At 42.3% G+C, this 18,064-nt stretch overlaps 1 protein-coding gene across 1 annotated transcript in view; it reads left to right on the top strand.

The window, feature by feature from the left end:
• The window catches only part of creb5b (cAMP responsive element binding protein 5b), a 35,065-nt gene that overhangs the window by 10,523 nt on the left and 6,478 nt on the right, over positions 1–18,064 (top strand). The window contains exons 6-7 of the mRNA XM_085365786.1: positions 8,265–8,391; positions 9,665–9,775. Coding sequence (XP_085221912.1) covers positions 8,265–8,391; positions 9,665–9,775 — 238 coding nt within the window. The remainder of the gene's footprint in view (positions 1–8,264; positions 8,392–9,664; positions 9,776–18,064) is intronic.

An 18,064-nucleotide genomic window follows, 5' to 3' on the forward strand; every position in this document is an offset into this window, starting at 1 on the left:
GGTCTAAAGTTGCAGATGCGTCACTTGTTTACGAGGATGGCGGAATCCTGAAACATGAATAGGATGGGAATATTCACACAAGAGAAAACTGATCTGGAAATGTTCACATCAGCAGGAAAATGGGCTGAGGAAACCCCTCCACTGAAAAGCAGAACTTCCACAGGAAGCCATTAGGGCTCACCAAAGCCTCTGTGCACAGGGTCTCTCCACAGGAACTTCCTACATAGAGACCATGCTGGACACTTCACAGACTGGTGTACTCAGTCCAACACAGTCCAGATATTAGCCTGTTAATTCATGAGAATTGTAGGCTTCAATATGTTTTGATTTACTGTGCTTTTGTGAACAAGGTCATCATGTAAAACTAGAAGCACAGTTAGGTTCCCGCTATGTAAATCTTTGTGTTTAATTTGAACCATAATAACCTAAGAGACTATTAAAAAATGGTTATCCTTGTCACGACTGGTAAAGGTTGTGTATCTGATCATTGCAGGTCTATAAATCTTTTAGTATCAACACACTTTATGGGGCTCTGTGGTAAATATGTCTCTAAATGAGACAAAATCACCAAACAAAATCAGTTTAATCTCACTTCCATCTGCTTCTTCATTTTGTTCCTCTGCTCTGCTGAGTGCACAGCATGAGCATCCAATGAATTAGGATAACAAGTCATTTTCATTGCTCCACAATGTTTACTAAAGAGCTTTGAGGCTTGGAATCAATTAGGATTGGCTTTCCTCAAGTCCATTTACTTTAGGATTGAGCTGGGCCTGCAGCTGTGAAACCTGAGGACCTCTCTCGCTCTCGCTTTTTCTCTCCTTCCCTCAGCTCTGAGTCCTTAAAGGAGGTCTTGGGGGAGCTGCACTGACACAAACCAGTGTTAAAACCAGGCATAAGAAACAGCCAGCAGATCTTAATGTCACGGCTATCATTATCATGCAAAGTGAAGCGGTGTCCAACTGTTCTGAATGCTCTCTGCTTTTCAGTTACAAACATCTGGTGCTGAGTTATGTCAGAGTTAAATGTGTTGGACATTACTAGTCAACCATGTGAGATACAACATTCTGTGAAAACCTCAGCCTTTTCACTTGTAAGTGGAGCTTGCTGGGTGGATGGGTGTGGGCACAAGGCATTAAAAAATGACATTCTTCTATTTTGGCTGCACAAAGGAATTCAGCCTGATTGTTTCCATTACATAGCACAATCAACCTGAATGCATCTGGGCTACGTGAATACAGTACAGATGTGGCAGATTTCATCATCAGTTGCCGATAATTTGATAGTTAAGTACTGCTTTCAACTATTATTTTTTTTTGTTAAATGTACAGTACAGATGTCTAAACCTACTAAAGTGTTAAAGACAATATTTGAACTTATGAGATGCAGCCCTCAAAACCACTAACTGCTGATGTCAGGCAGTGTTGGTTTTTCACCATTTAACCAAAAGGTTTTTCAATTTACCTTCAATAATGAAAATAGAACTTTGTCTCATTTTGTTTTTGTACAAATGTGACAATAACCACATTAACTTTAAAGCAGCTCTTTCTATGCGGAGAGTCTATTCGCTTTTCTAGATTGTGGATTTATCTTTAAACCTATACATCTATCATTTGCGGTGTCCCACCCTGGGCGTACTGTGTGCAACTTGTAAGTTTGGCTGTCACATTGTGCACAGGTTTGAAGGAAGTCAATTTGTGGTTGTGTTTCCCATGCTGCTTTAAATGCACAATATTTTTCACACCTTCAGCACCCTTCTACTTGTGGTCCTTGTCTTTGCCTTTAAGGGAAGTAGCAGAAATAGATGTTGGTCTCCATGCCTTCTTAACAGCAAGGTTTCATGCAAAGTGTAGAGTGATATTAACTTCCTGTGTTTTTGCAAAGAGATTTGCTAGTGTGCTGATTGATCATGAAGAACCACTGGGTAGAAGATTTGCTTTTAATAGATTGAATTGTAGCAGTTCAATTTATTAAAATGTATAAGTGTCTGTGACAAAGTACATTTGCATTTCTATTTGATTGCAAAAGCTTGCGATCATCCTGTTAATCCACGATCATTGTCAGATATTATAGCTAGTGAGCACTTATTGAGAACAGATGTTCACGTCTAAACACAATGTGTACATGCTCTTTTACATACAGTGTAATCTGATACTCACTACTTCATCAATTGTTTAAAATAGCACCGCTGACCTACTATACTGAATTAATATTGATACAGTGGTGCCGATAGGTGGTTCATGATACACACTGCATATCGTATAGATTGCATAATAACTCTTTCCATGCCTGTAATAACCCAGTGGTGCTGCCTTCTAAGTGCACTGCACTGGTGCATGAGCATAGAGAGAAAGGATGTTATGGGCTGTTTATGGATAAAGTTTGACCTCATGAACTTTACAATTTAAACAAGATGTCTTTTATTATTGTTTATGATTAGATTGCATTCACAAAGTTGTGATAAGGAGGGAGGTCCGTCCTGCGTATACGAGTGTGTGACCTCTACAGAAAGCTTAAGTTGCCCCCGTGCTCGAACTTGTTAGTTCTCCGCAAAAAAAAGTGGCTATTGGCTCCGAATAAATTGTAGAGCTAATCCAAATAGAAAGGAAGGAGGTAGACAGAAGAGAAAACTGGTAAGCACGGTACAGACGAATAAAGCTCAAACTATGTAATCAATTAAAAAAATAGTGAAAAGACAAAAAGAAAGAGAGAGAAAGCAGGATGTACATCTGACCTGAATTAAGATGAGCTCATTGTGTACTGCACTGGGTTTAATAGTGCGTTTTTAGAGGAACGCCCAGACTCTGTTCCCTCTCATTCCAGCGGGTCTGTGTCATCCCTGCCCTGGGGCCACCACACATGCAGGCTCCTGCACAAGCAACTCACACACAGGGATGTGCCTCAGAGCTCTGGGGAGCACAGGGATCACAATGTAGGGAAGTGTGGAAAAGAGGGATCAGAGGTGGACAGAGTAGGGGAAGAATGGGATCAGAGGTGGATGGAGGAGCGGAAGAAGGTATTAGGAGGTATAGATGGCGGAGAGGAAATGACAGATCCTGGGGGTAAAGGAGAGAGAGTGAAGAGTGGCATCAGATGGTGAGGACATGGATTTTGCTGGATGGTGTGTACAGAATTAGAGGAAAAGATAGAAGCATGAAGAACATGGCATCAGAACAACGTGGGTGTGGGAAAAATGTATGGAGATTCTGAAAGAGAAGGGAAGATGGAAAGCTGAATGAGAGATGAGACTGACAGAAGACAGGAATCAGGTGGCAGGGTGACAGGAGCCTAGGTTGGCTTTACAGCAGAGACATAAACATGTTAATAAATAGTGAAGTTTTAGTAGATGAAAAGGGAAAAAGATGAAGTATCTCTGAAAGTGAAAGGGTCTGTTTATGCCAAATGTTATAGCACCAGTCAGGTGCTGCTGACAGATCCCAGGGTAGCTTGTAACAAGATGACTCATTAGCTGCTGAAGAGTTTTTCCGATTCACCGCCGATATGAATGCACTGACATGCTTTCGTTAAAATGAAAGCCAACCCATCTTTGCTTTCGTCAGCCAAGAGCATCTGATGATTCAAAACAGTATCATATTTGGTGAATAAATACCGCAACACTTACACTAATTTGCTCCAGAGTGTCACTCCCCACCATTCCTAAACTGTGCTTTGGCATGCCTTAACTCAGCTTGAGGCACCCTAATGTGAGGACACCCCAGCCCAGATCCATTCCAGTGAAGCACCCTCCCAGCATCCATCCCTTCTCTAGAGCGCTAATAAAAGTCAGCCTGTGTCGTAACCCATTATAGCTGATTTATTTGATCAGATTCGTATTATTTCCTCAGTCCAAACCCCATGGCACTCTCCTCCCACCAGTGATTAAAGGCAGTAAATCAGGGGCAGGTCCTGTGTAGTGTTTACTCAGAGAGCCAGGCAGCTGCAAGCTGTTTGAGGCCCTTGTTTCTCCCGGTATTTACCTCCGTTCCCATGGTGACTGCACCACCATCTCCCAAACGTCTGGAACTTGGCCCTAGGCTGTTTTGGTTACGTTCAAAAGTTTTTAGCTGCTGTGTCTACCCAGAGCTTGCAGTGACTTCACCCAGCGAGGAGTGAGTACAGTGATGCTGGACTGAGTTGAGGAGGGAAAGAGAGGGAAAAGTGAGAGGAGGATGGGAGGGAGGGACAAAATCTGGGGGTAGGCAGGCACAGGGTGGGGGGAGGGCGAAAAACCAAGAGCATTACATCATTGCTGGAGCCGAGTCAGAAAGGGAAGGATATGAGTCAGTGGACTCTCTCTCTCTCTCTCTCTCTGTTGGATGGCAGCCAACCCCCTTGTGTATAAGTCCCCAGTACTTGAGTTGGAGTTGGGACTGTTGGGATTGGGACAGTAAAGCACAGTGTGTCTACAAAATTTGTAGATTACACACAGTAGATCAGGGGGACGTGGGTTTAGGCGTGGACACCATGAGGGGTCCGTGGTGGAAAGAAATATCATAATGATGTGGACAATTAGAAATAAGAGAGCACAAGAAAAAGTAAAAAAGGCATAAAGAGGGATGAAAGTCTACTAATGATGTCATGGTGGAGTGAAGATGGGTGGGTTTGGGCGGCGGCGGTTCTTGGGCGGGGATTGTGGAGGAGAGCTGGGCTGAGAGCGAAGCACTCAGTAATGTGAGAGCGCAGGGTCAGAACTGCAGAGTGTCTACCTGCTCTCCCCTGGGGCCCACAGCCCAGGCTATTATCAGTCCCCTCAGTGGAGCCGAGCCTGTCATTATTCACTCACACACACACACACACACACACACACACACACACACACATGCATATGTTCACACGCAGCTTAATGAAAAAGTCACACACTCACATATGCACTTATTCACATATAAACACTTTGAGCAGGAGGATGTAAATACACAAAGCAGGAGGGAGCATGAAATATAGAAAGTTTCTTGTTTAACTCTTTATACTGTATTTGATTAGTGCCTTACTGACGGTGTACGATGGTGCTATATTAAAATGCATTATTTTGTAGAGTATAGTATTTATCAGAGTGAAAAAAAGAATAAATGGTTTAGTCTGTAAAACGCACAGGAAAAGGAAAGAGTGACACAATACTACATATTAAGAGTTCATCAGAAGCAGGAAATCTTTCATTTTAAGTTGCTGGAAAAAGCTAGAAAAACAAGTTCAGCCCTTTTTCAGAACTGTTGCTGAGGCGCTTTACAGTGTGGTTCTGACACTGTAATGCATAAGAAAAGTTGCCATTGTGTTCACTTCAACAAGTAAGTTATATTTGTTTCTTCTAGATTTTTGGATTCACCGTTAGTGACTTTTTGCCAGCTGTCTGAAATGTCTTTATTTATCAGCAGAGTCAGCACAAAGCTCGGGTTAATCCCTTGAGGAAGTGCTGTCAGATGTTAGTGTTGTTTTTTTCTTCCCAGTGGACAAGCAGGTTGTGTTTTGGTGAATGTGGTCGTGATGGACAGAGCGTTCGTCTAACAGACAGGTGCAGAAGTTACGGTCTTCAAAAGGAGCCTTTATTCTCTGTGTCACAGAGCCTGTGTGTCTGCGTGTTTTTTTTTAATGTTGTTGTTTATTATGTGGCTGCCAGGATTAAGGATGAAGTATGACTGAAATAGGGCTAATTAATAAAAAAATAAACGTATAAAGCTTATCCTTCTTACAAAATACTGTTTGTTTAAATTAGTAGAATAGCACACATGATACATGTGGGAAACGAAAGCAAATACTGTGACAGTTTTAGAACAAAAATACTTTAAATGAGCCAGTTTTGTTTAGCTAATTGACACATCATAATGAGATACAGACGTGCTTCAAGTTAGCATTCGTTTTTACTTCAGTGTGTTGCAAAAATCTGTTGAGAAAACTTCAGTCTGCGTCTGAATGAAAAATCGAGTCATCACGTAGTTATGAAAAAATGATGTAGTCTTCATCTACATAATCAACAGCATGTACCAGCATGCGACTGTTCATCCTTCTGAATGCTGGCAAAGTCTAAACACTGAGGGAAACTGTTGATGCAGCTACACTGCATACCTCATTGTACTTTCATGAGTTTTCCCATGTGGAAATGTTTGAATTCGCTGTGTTGCTCAGATGTCATACGCGCTGTTAAATGAGTGTGATTGTGATAAATTGGGATGTTATACTGGCATGACACATCGTCAGGATGGTAATAGTCCTGTGTGTGTGTGCAGCAATCTAAAATGTCTGGAGCATAAATGCACATATTTAGGTCTGGAAAAATACAGGTATTTATTCAGGTGGTGGAACGTTTGCCCTGTTACCCCCCCTCCATTAGGCCATCACTCCTTCACCACTCACTATTACCGTAATCCAGGCTGTGATGTGGTGAATTGATTATGTTAACCCGTTGAACACAGCTAACCTAAATGCTTCTTGTTTGCTTGGAGGAAATGGAGCTTAAATAGCTGGTGAGTGGCAGCGCTGATTGTGGCGATACAGATAACTGGAGATTTATTGATTCTTCTGATGCAAGTTGTTGAAGAATCGTGCGGTGAATGCTGCTTTTAGATGTGAGGACTGAATAATTGCTGCATTCATGTGGGTGTTGCAGCACCTTGCAGCTGGGAATTGTTGTTCTTAGAAGCAGGGATTTGGTGACAGTTGTATAAATGATGTCACCGAGCGCAGATGTATTGGTCTGGGTATTTGTATGGCCAAGGCCTTGAGCCAGTGACTGAGACAGGACTGCTGTCAATAGTTTAAGCTTAGCCTGGGCCCTCTGTACATGTGATTTATTGATGTGGCCGTGAGTGTGGATAAGCCCGTTGGTCCGCCCGCTCTTGTGGTCACTGAAAGAGATTTTCCCCACAGGGCTTCCATTGCTTTAGCAGTTTCTAAATATGATTCTCATCATGCTCATCTCATGTGGTTGTTATGACAAATATTAGTCATTTATCATCACCAAAATCATTATTCATCCATTGTTTTTGGATATACTTTACAAAAGTAAAGTATATCCAAAAACTCATGAGATGATTGAAGTGCAGCATGCGCACAGGCTCACTAATGTTTTTTTTTTTTTTTTGGGGGGGGGGTGGTTCTGTTCTGAGTTTGTGGCTGTAGAAAGAAGAGCAAACTAAAAAAGAACGAGCTTGCGGAAAGCATTTTCTCTCAAAATGTTAAATTTACTTTAAAGTGTACGAATAGATTTCCTTAGCCGCCCCACTTTGTAGAATTACGATAATACAATAGTTTTTTTTTAGCGTGCGCGCTTTCAGCTCAGGGCTTTCCGAGAACATGGGGCAGCAGCCAACTTGCATGTTTGGAAAGTGATTACACTTTTAACCAGAAATACGAAAAATGAAAGCAATTCATTGCATTCAGAGACTCTGAATCTTTTGATATAAGCACCAACATTTCTCTCAGTATCTATGACAGAATCAGCCCCTTTAGTCTAAAAGGAAACACTTGATGAAGTTTTTTCTTTATTATTGTCAACGGAGCCACAGACCCTTAGTTTTTATAAGCACATCAGTGCGTCACATCAGGTGACAGCAAAATACCTAATCCTCTAAACTGCGATTGACAGAAGTCCCCTATATTTTTTATATTATTATCATGTTATGAAGTAATGTAATATATAATGTAATATATAGTAATATTCGTGCTCTGTTTTTGATGTTCCTGTCTTCAGAGTGAATGAGCTTCAAACCAGAGAGCTAGAATTGAGTATAAAAGTTAGACATGATCACCAACTATATCAGTGGGTAATCAAATTCCCTTTAGCAACTGTAGTTTTTAAACATACAGTTTTTAAACTCACAAAGGTGACTTAAGCTAAGCTTGTCGTGCATTTTTTCACTTGCCTTCTTTCATGCCTTTGTATATTATAGTAATAATTTATTTCAGCACTTAATTTGTAGGAAATATAAAAACAGTGAGTCATTTATATCACACTATAATGTATAATACAATTATTCATACTCTGAAAGTACAGAAAGATAAAATTAACTGAGAATTAAACTTTTTTGTGTGTGTAAAAAAAAAAGAAGAAATTAGTAAATGTCCATTAATATACTAAAAAGGGATGTTACACTATATTATCACTTCTTTCTTTAATATATGCTTATACATTAATTTTGTGCTTATTAGGACACGTTAAAAACTAGCGCTAAATTTCATGCTGGATTTGGTGCTGGTGTATGAAACAACAAAGAATAATATTCTTAGATTGTGTGTAGCAGGACAAACCCTTAAGTTCCTTGTCTGTGTCCTTTTAGGCCCGTCCCCGGCTCGCTGTCCTCACTACTGCACCTACGAAACAGACAGAGGCAGCCTCTGCCAGCCTCCATGCCTGGAACTCTGCCAGACCCGACCATGCCCGGCTCCTCTGCTGTGTTGATGCCTGTGAGTACCACAACAGATTACAGAGCATATTCACTTACAGCGGCGCTCACGCATGCAGAAGTAGACTCGTTTACTCCTGTGATGACAGTGCACTGTACATTCAGACTGAACATAAGCTGTGTTGGTGTTGCTGTGCAGTTTCGACTCTTCCTGCAGAAATGAATGGTTTTTTCCTGTGAGTTCAAAATGTAAATTTTCACTACAATTAAGCCAACTAAATTCAGAACAATCACATTGTGTAACAGGAAATGATAACAACATAGCAAAAGGCCCTCGTATCAGGATTGCAATGATACAACATATGTTCCGTTTGTAACATAAGACGGCTCAGTTTTATGGTGTGGAAAAATCCTTCCCATGTTTATTAAATTAAGGGCTAAGCGATTTTTGGGAAGATTGACGGTTCAGGAAAGGGGTGCACGTTTGGGTGATATTTTTACACAAAACACACTTACTGCAATTAAGATTGTGTGTCAGGTTCTAGACCCAAATCTCTGTGGACCAGGGGAAGGGGAGGGCAAGGAAAAGGTCCAGCCAGGGGTGGGGGTGAGAGGGCCCATGCCTCATGGAGAGCACCGCAAACTTCACCAAAACTTCAGCAGCTAAGAGGCCGCAACACCTTACACGCACACATGCATGTAGATGTTCAAGCAAACATATCTTCTTTCCTGTTTGCACCACACGGTGAACACGGGTCACCTTTCACCACATGTCATGTGAATTCTTCACATTCAGGTCTCAGCTATGACACATAACGACCAGACTAGAATCAATCAGAGACAGGTAGTGAGCGCATACACACAAAGACAGATGGTTAGAAATTTGTAGAGCTAACTAACCTATGTCCTTATTGAAACATCCTGCAACTAGACGACTTTGATGTTAGTCTGACAGATACTCACCAAACTGCTGTTAGAAACTCTCTCACACACACACACACACCCCAGTTGCCCAGCTTCCTGTGTTAAGTCCCTGCATGCTGGCTTCCTGTTTTGGGTCAGCTCCAGTTATCATCACACAGAGCTGTGCACAGGGCAGCCTGTCATGTGAAATCAGGCTCTCATGCGTTCTCATCTCATGCTCCATAACCTCAAAGGATAGGTCTCACACTTAAAATGCTTAAAGGTTTTTGGTGCATACCTGTGAGAAAGCAGTGATTGCATCTCTGAAAAATCACCACTCTTAGCATAAATAGTACAGCATGATTGATATGTGTTTAAATAAAGCCCTGTTTACACTTGTGTGATTGTTATTGTATTGTTGTAATCTTCAGATGGAGAGACAAATGTCCATGGGCTCCAATATGATGGGCATGCAAAGCCCCGCCCACAGCAGCTCCTGCTCCTCCACTCACATTCCCTCCATGCACTCAGAGGCCAAACTGGTGAGTATATGCAAGCATTCACATGCATACATACACTTTTATGCCTGCACACACACACAAACACACACACACACACACACACAAGCTGAAAAGTGTTGCAACCTTCTTTTCCACTGGGCTCTGCCAGCAAGGCTGCACTCTTAGGCCTGTGTGGATTTCATCATTTGGTGTGTAATCAAAGCTGTGTCTGAACCTGCCAGTGCAGCACCGGAGACTCTGGCTGGAATAAAGGGCCCTTTATGTGGTTGTGGCTCGGCTGCCCACCAACTGCCTGATGTATATCTTAATGTACAGAACATGTTCTGTAGGTCCTGCAACTTGTTAGCACTAGTTTAACACAGCAGGGAAAAAAATCAAATGACCTCATCCTTTCACAAAGCATTTAGTTGTAGAAGTTGGAATAATATGTAGGCACAGGTTTTGAGAGTCAAAGAAGGACTGGCAGAAGAAAAAGCTCAAAAAGAAAAGATTCTTTGCACTGTTCTTGATTTTGAATGCCAGTACTGCTGCAACACTGGTTCATGACAGCGCACCTCTGATTAATGAAAAATAGCTAAAAAGTTACATTTAAGGTGACATGAATTGATTAATGCTGTAGCAACGTGACCAACTGCCAACCTTTGTTTTAAAAATAAATAACTGGAGTGTTATGACATGGATATCGAGAAAAAAGAAATTATAAACCATAATGAAAAGAGTTGGCTGCTCTTTGTGTTTGGAAAGGTTCATAGATAGCTGGGTTTACTGGAGAGAAACATCCTGGAGAGGCAAAGACACACACATAGACAGAGAGAGAGGGAGAGAGAGAGGGGTAGCAGAGGTCATTAGAAGAGTTATTGGTCTGATAGAGGAGAGCGGGAGCAGTCCCAGGGCATTTAATTCTCCCTCTTCCTCCCGTTCTCTCAAGATTGATCGCCTTTGTAGTCTTTTGAATCTCTTCAACTGTTCCTATGGTAACACACTAGGGTAACACAATATTAGTGTATTAGGCTTATCTCTCCCCTGGCCATCATCCAGACATGTCTTACTCTTTTTTTTTCTCCTCCTATCTGTGTAATTGAATTGTAAATGCTCTGTTAGGCCTCCTATAAACATATGCAGTCACTAAATGGCTGCAGGCCCCCTAACCATGCAACTTTCTGGTTAGTTGGCCATTCGGGCACGAGGCACAGCAACCCAATGTGTATCAATTGAGATTCTGCTCCCTGATGTCTGAACACAACTGATGGAATTTTGTGATTGTGGACAGAAAGTGAGAGACTAATTGTGTTATCCGGGTGCGATCTCCAGCGTGGGTTTCATAAGCATAGACGGGGTCTCTAATGTCTCCAATATCCTCGCCCGGGCCTGGTCGATAAATACGGCCTCGCTATCGGATAACTGGGCCATGATCAGGCCCATGTGTCCCCTGCGACGATCTCAATCCGGCTCTAATCGCATTACCCTGACCATGTTGACTTTCCGCCAATGGGAAATCTTCGCACTGTAACCCCACACCTCGGAGGAACGGATCTGGATGCACTCTTTGTGCTCAACGTTTACATTGTGAGAGCAGAAGAGGGGATTGAGTGGGACTTTGATAGACATGAAGGAAACGGACAGACAGGCAGAATAGGCAATAGAATTAAAAGGCGAGAAGCAATATTGATATACTGCAAGATCAAACAATGAATAAGAAGGGAGAAAATAGAAGACTTCTTAGGGAAAAGTAGAACCAGTTTCCTTTGTCTTTTCATGTTTGTGCATGCATGTATGGCCATATGGGTGAGCTTGCTGCTGTTTGATATTTTGTGGTAACTGGAGGCATCGGTAGCAGGATTATCCCTCCCCTGTCAGAGAAAGCATGCCCTGAGCCTGGGCTAATGAAGGCTAATTGATTTTGTGGTGGGCCAGAGCAGTAGGGAGGCCTGTCTCTGGTGTAAATAGTTAATGAGCCAAAGGACTGCTGTGGCCCCTTGGGGACTCATATCTTGCTCTAAGCTCTCTGTTTGTGCTCTCTGGGCTAAAGACTGTATCTGCATCAGTGCCCATCTTTGTTCTTCTGATTTTCTACTTAAGTGCCATCATTTAAGTGGTATAGCAAAGCTTGATGGTGGAATAATTGATATGTTTTTTTTTCTTAATGCTTTTAGTTTGTTGCCTGGGAGGGTTGCTGGGATTGGAATGTTTTATTAGTTTTAGCTCAAGTGTTTTTTTCCCCCTTCTTGTTGTGAGGGACTGGGTGCTCTTGGTGCCGGGTGTGGTTGAATTCTGCTCTGTTGTGGTCTGGGGAATTGAATAGTGAGTGTTGTGTGCTGGAGCTTGTGGGATAGTTGACCCTCGCAGCGTGGAGGAAACGCAGTACAGAGGAGGCCAAGTTCCACAGCATGCTGGCCAAAGCATTACATCACCACTCCTTACGAGCGCACGCACACACACATATATGCACCGCGTGTAGACCAGCACTGTGTCATCTTGCTTGTACAAATAGCTGCAAAATCATGCACACACGTGCACCCACACATGCATGTACAGGCAGCCAAGACTACTTGAAAAACGACTGACAGATGAGATGCACACACAGAATACATGCATGCCTATAAAGGAAAACTGTAAAACATTTCTGAATACTTGTACTGTTTTCTACTCCCCACACCTACACCCCCAACCCACCCCAACCCTCACACACCACAGACCCCCTATGCTTAAATTTTGATATTTTTGTTCATGCAATGAAAGGTAATTGCTATCATTTTTCATCTGTAACAAGAAAAACCCAAACAAGCCCTTATCAAATTTCCCCTAAAAACAAACTCGAGTCTATGAATGCCCGCTGTGGCACATGGCTCATGTCAGTGGCACTGTTTTCAGCATGGTGCACTTTGGCATTGTTTTATTGTGTCTTTTAACTGAGTCCCATGCTTTCCACACATCCTGACTGCTTGCTAATTTCAGAAAGAGGGGCCTTGAAAGGGCTTTGTGCTGGTGTATGAAAATGTTTTATTTATTATCTCCCAATTATCTATTGTTTATATTGTTACTAAGGACAATAAATTTGTCACTAAGCATCGGGCTAGGTGCTGAGATTTTTATGTGGTAAACAATACTATATGTTCTTTCACTGCAGCCTGCTTGGCTGTGGAGCTGGCACTAGATTGGTGGATGACATAATTCCTGGCATGCTCTAAATATGCTCCTTTTTACTTGAAGGGGGGGAGGGGGGGCAAGCAGTGCTTCTCTTAAAGGAACATTTCATAGCACACAGGAGGGCCAATAATCAAAGTATTCCACGTGCACTGATGTTGAGTTTTCATTTCACTTGCACAAACCTGTTAGTTCTTCAGGGTAACTCTTTCGTACATGTTCACTGTTTAGCGAAACGCTTGATCTTTAATCCTGATAATCCAAATACTAGTTGCAATTCAGTAACTGCACTGCACTGCACCTATTTTGCTCACAAATTCCAAAAAAGTGAGGCAGCTGCAGATGTTACAGTTTTCATCTCTGCCATGTCATGATTGATGAAATGATTACCTTAGTATAAAATCATTTGTAAGCAGTTAAACCATTAGCATAAACTGTAACCCTGTTATGTGTTCCATTCATTTTCTTTCACCATAGTAGGGGAGCACCTCTGGCAAATTCTCTTGTTGTGAGGAGGAGGAGGAGCAGTACACACAATGAGAGTCTAACTACAGGTTTTGTAAGCAACATCTGTATGAATGGTGGCATTGTCGGGGTATGATGTCACTGAGCAGAGACGCTGAGCTAAGAGCACAGCTGAATCTGCAGACTGCTTGCGTTAACTCTAGCTTGTATGTACATTGTGTGTGTTTGTATGCATGGTCATGATTGTGTGTGTAAATGCCTCTTTTTTCACTGCACTGGCACCCCGTCTGGTACTCATTGTCCTTGGAGCCAAAACACATCTGTGGACAAAGTGGGCTAAAACAAACCATGAAGTCAGAGTTTGCATATGGTTTGTGATACAGATCAGTTATATGCATATGTGTGGTTAGTTAAGTAAACGTGGAAGATGTGCAGTCAACTAGTGACAGGGTACAAAGGACACATAGAGAGAAGGTTAAATATTTTGGATGCAGCAGAAGTTTATATGACTAGTGGTGGTGGTGGTGGTGGTGGTGGTGGGGGGGGGGGGGGTTCTACAGAGATGAGTCCTTTTAGCAGCGTAGAGTGTGACGCAAGAGCTGCTGGATCAGTGCAACTGCCACATAAACCAGAAAGGAACTTCTGCTTCAGTGCGACTAAAATTGTACTTGTGAGATAGATAGATGAATCATCAAAAACCTCACGACACCACAATTTATCACCTTTTTCAACTATAAAATATGCCTGCCAACATCTGTTTACAGAAAATCCAGAAGAAAACATGTTAGATAAAAGTTATAAATTGATTTCCATTCCACTGAATAAACCCAGCCAGAATTTTGGTTCCCAGGATTCTCTGTTGGATGTACTTTCAGCTGAGCCGATTTAACAAAAGTTTGCTCGGCCAACATTATCTCAGATTGGTGGTGAATTAGATGAGCCCTCTTGTTATCAGTATTTTGATAGTGTTTTAATGTCCCTGTAAAATCGCCATGGAAAATATTGGGATACTACGCTATGAGTGAGAACTCAACAAAACAACTCTATGTTTATATATATGTGTGTGCGTGCGTGTGATTGTGTTATTGTAAGATTATATTTAGAAAACTCATATTCACATTTGAATAGTGAGTGAGCGTGGCAGGAGGAATGAGTAATGTGTTAGTTGATGAGATTTCCTTCCCATTCTGTACCATCGGTTAGTTAGAAAACGATTTAAAGGACAAGTTCATGAAATTTACGATTCATGTCTATTAGTTTATCGGTCTTTTAAGGACTTTACACAGTGGTGTCTGTGAGTGTATTAATTTTATTTATTTTTTTATTAAATAGCACTTTTTAAAATCAGAGAGCTTGACTATAAGAATAGAGACAAATTACAGCAGAAGCACATGCACAGTTACAACAAACAAAACTTTGAAATAAAAGATTTTACCTGATAATTCAAGCACAAATCCACTTTGTAAATACGAAGGGTCTTGAGCTTTGATATAGAACACAACCCCCAAAATTTGCTGACCTGATTCTTAGGGAACAGATCCACAGTTTGGGATCCTTTCTGTTTTCAAGGTACAGCCGTACTGACGCATATTCATCTTACAACGTGCATGCATCCATACTTTTACCACTTTATAACCATTAACAGATACTTTTGGAAATGCAGCTGATCAAGTTTTAGGTTAAAAACTCTCATTACAAAACAGTGACAGAGAGTTTGTTTTCTGATTGTCATTAAAATGGAAAAAACCCCACATTATAGTTCTGCTCATATACCTTTGCGTCGGTACACATTTGTCATCACCATAGTTTTCTCTGATGATGGATAGCGCTCAAAGCATCACTTGCTTTGAGACAACAGCTGATCTATGATTTCTGCTGCCATGGCTGTTTTATACTAATGTGTTATATTTCGCTTCACTTCCACTTCATTGTGGGGCCAATCAAAATAAATGCATTAAAAAAATAAAAATCTATTTTTATACTTTTTTCATTTCTGTTTGTCTGTTTTTGTGTTGTTGTGTTTTCTAGAAATAGCTGACCTTTTGCTTCATTTTTACCCCAGCGCTCATGTGACCAGTGTATGTGAATGGTGATATATGTGTAACTGTAAATGGAAAGTATTGTTGAAAATGTGCTAAAGTGCTTGCCTGGGCAAAGGATTGGTGTGAAAGCTTGTGCAAGGTACTACTAGTATGATTGAGGGGCTGTAGGGGGCCTAGCAGGAGTAAAACATGTTCCTGGCTCATAATACACTCTGAAGCAAGATCAGCAAGCTTTATGGAAGAGGAGGAAACTTCTGAGTAGTTTTGTGTGTGTGTGTGATTGTGTGCTTCTATGTTGGGTTGAGTTTTCGTGACAAGAGTGGCGTTGGTGGCACAGAGTGTCGCATCTGTTTGTCTTTGGATGACTGCTTGTTTTTTTTAGGTGTGCTGATGGGTGGTGTATGTGAAGGCCATTTGGTTATGGTTCAGGGCCTATGAATGGGAAGGGACACAAGCAGAGCCAAGCTTGGGTAAACCAGCTGCCATCAACACTGCGTGATCCAGACCGGACTGGTCCAGCCACCATTAGCACTCCTGGAGCCTGAGCAAAAAAAAACAAGACACTCACACCAAAATAACTTTAACAATGCTGAGGAGGTGATCTGAATCAGACAAGTTCGTGCTTCATGTTTTCAACAATTACTTCTTGGAAATTTTGGCATGTCGAAACACAAGTGGCTTCTCACACCTGTGGGTGTATTGACAGTGCGGGTAAAGAGGGGCTATTTATTATCAGAGAACAAGAACCAAAACTCAAACCATTAATTAAAAAAAAGCTATTGTGAAAGATTTGTAACGGCCAAAATACACTAACATTAGAGATCTGATATTTTAAACATCTTTCAAACTACATTTGATTCCACTTACGTTTATCGACACAATGACTCGTGATGCCTCTTTTAATCCCACAACTTAAGAGTATGTAAGTGTTTAGCATTGTATTCATGCTCTGTCTGTCTCTCTCACTCAGGGGCATTGTCTGTATTCAAGATTGTGACAGTGGGTGTAGTGATAACCATGTAGGCTGCACTCGAGCAGGGCTTTACAAGAGAGGGAACAGTGGGGATATGCAGACTGGAGTCAGAGGCCCATCCATTAACTTGACAGGCTGCAGAAGCTGCCAAGAGTATGAGCGCATGCTTTGGAGCACACTTCTCAGTGGGCGTGTGTCTTGCTGCACCCATACTGCCACGGTTCCTCCGAGCACCACCGGAACGTCTGGCCCTGGCTGAACAGTCAGTCTATGTCCATCTCCATGTCTGTGTCTGGAACCAGCTTGGCCCAGAACCTGAGAGAGGAGAGAGGGGGCGATATTACAGCCCAGCACTCCCATCAGACTGTCTGCCTCACTGTTCCCTGAGGAAATCAGTTTAACAGTCCCCAGCTCTTGGCAAGCAGAGGGAGAGGGGGTGGAGGAAAAGGCAAGAGGTGTGTGTGTGTGTGTGTGTGTGTGTGTGTGTGTGTGTGTGTGTGTGTGTGTGTGTGTGTGTGTGTGAGAGAGAGAGAGAGAGAGAGAGAGAGAAACAGAAAGAGGAGAGAGAGAGAGGGGGTGGTAGATGTTACTGCCTCTCTGGGTGAGAGGGAAATCTAATAAAATTGAACTAATGGGGGTATGGGCTTTTTAGGGGACAGAGAGTGGGTTTGTAGACAGGCACTGGTGGGTAGTGCTGGCGGTGGAGATGAGGAGGATGGAACAGGATCCGTGGAGTGCTTGGCGAAGCAGCAGAGCCAAACTCCTGCTTTCAGCTGCAGATGGTGAACCCGGGTCGGGTTTAGAGTGCAAGGTAGGGGGGCCGAGGCATATATAAAATACTCCCGGAAAGTTACAGCTTTGATATATTATGCAATTAGAAATGCTGTGTGCTTACTCACGATCACTGTGCTTGCCTGATGTTAACAAAGAAGCTGACAGTGAGAGACAGAAGCTTTAATGTTTCTCTGCGGACCCTTAAATGTGAAGCGAAAAGAGCACCATTTGAATCTTTGATCTTTTTGCAGTTGAACTGTGACTCCACAGACTGATCAAATCTTTCAAACCTACTGTGAGGCGCCAGAGGGCCACAGGTCCCCTGATAGTACAATGCTCCACTTTTAAGGGGAATAAAAGTGCTCACCCTGACCTTGCTAGGTTTGATTTACCCATCCTTAGGCAGGCGTGGTCTCTTCCCTTTGTACCTGCTTCATGATCATGGTTTCTCCTCCCAGGGTTAATAGACATGAAGTCATCTGGTGAGCAGAAACCTGAGTGTGTTCTCAGGATGTGCCCAGAGCACTCACAGGGACATCACTCAAAGCCCCTGTGTCAGAGAGGACACAGCCATTAATAAATATCATTAATGGATGATCACCTGGTATCCCTGAAACCACATAAATGAGAGAGGCCTAAAAAAAGGAGAGGGAGTGGAGAGGTCAGGGGGCAAAGGTCTGAGAGGAGATAGCTCCCCTCTGGGCAAAAGATGGCTGAATCAGGGATGGTGGAAAATCAATAGCACTGCTACTTTCAGTATACTGTCAGAATGCGTGTATTTATGCTGCTACTATATAAAAATTATTGTGAAGGAAGCTGACCACTTTCTAATGGTGTCACGGAGACTTCATTTTCCTGTTGCAACTTGGCAGCAGGGCAGACGGTGGTAGAACAGGATGCATACCGTCCCAT

The sequence above is a fragment of the Diplotaxodon limnothrissa genome, linkage group LG11 (assembly GCF_057381915.1).
Source record: "Diplotaxodon limnothrissa isolate DT_005_m linkage group LG11, D_limnothrissa_male_GT1.1, whole genome shotgun sequence".
Lineage (NCBI taxonomy): Eukaryota > Metazoa > Chordata > Actinopteri > Cichliformes > Cichlidae > Diplotaxodon > Diplotaxodon limnothrissa.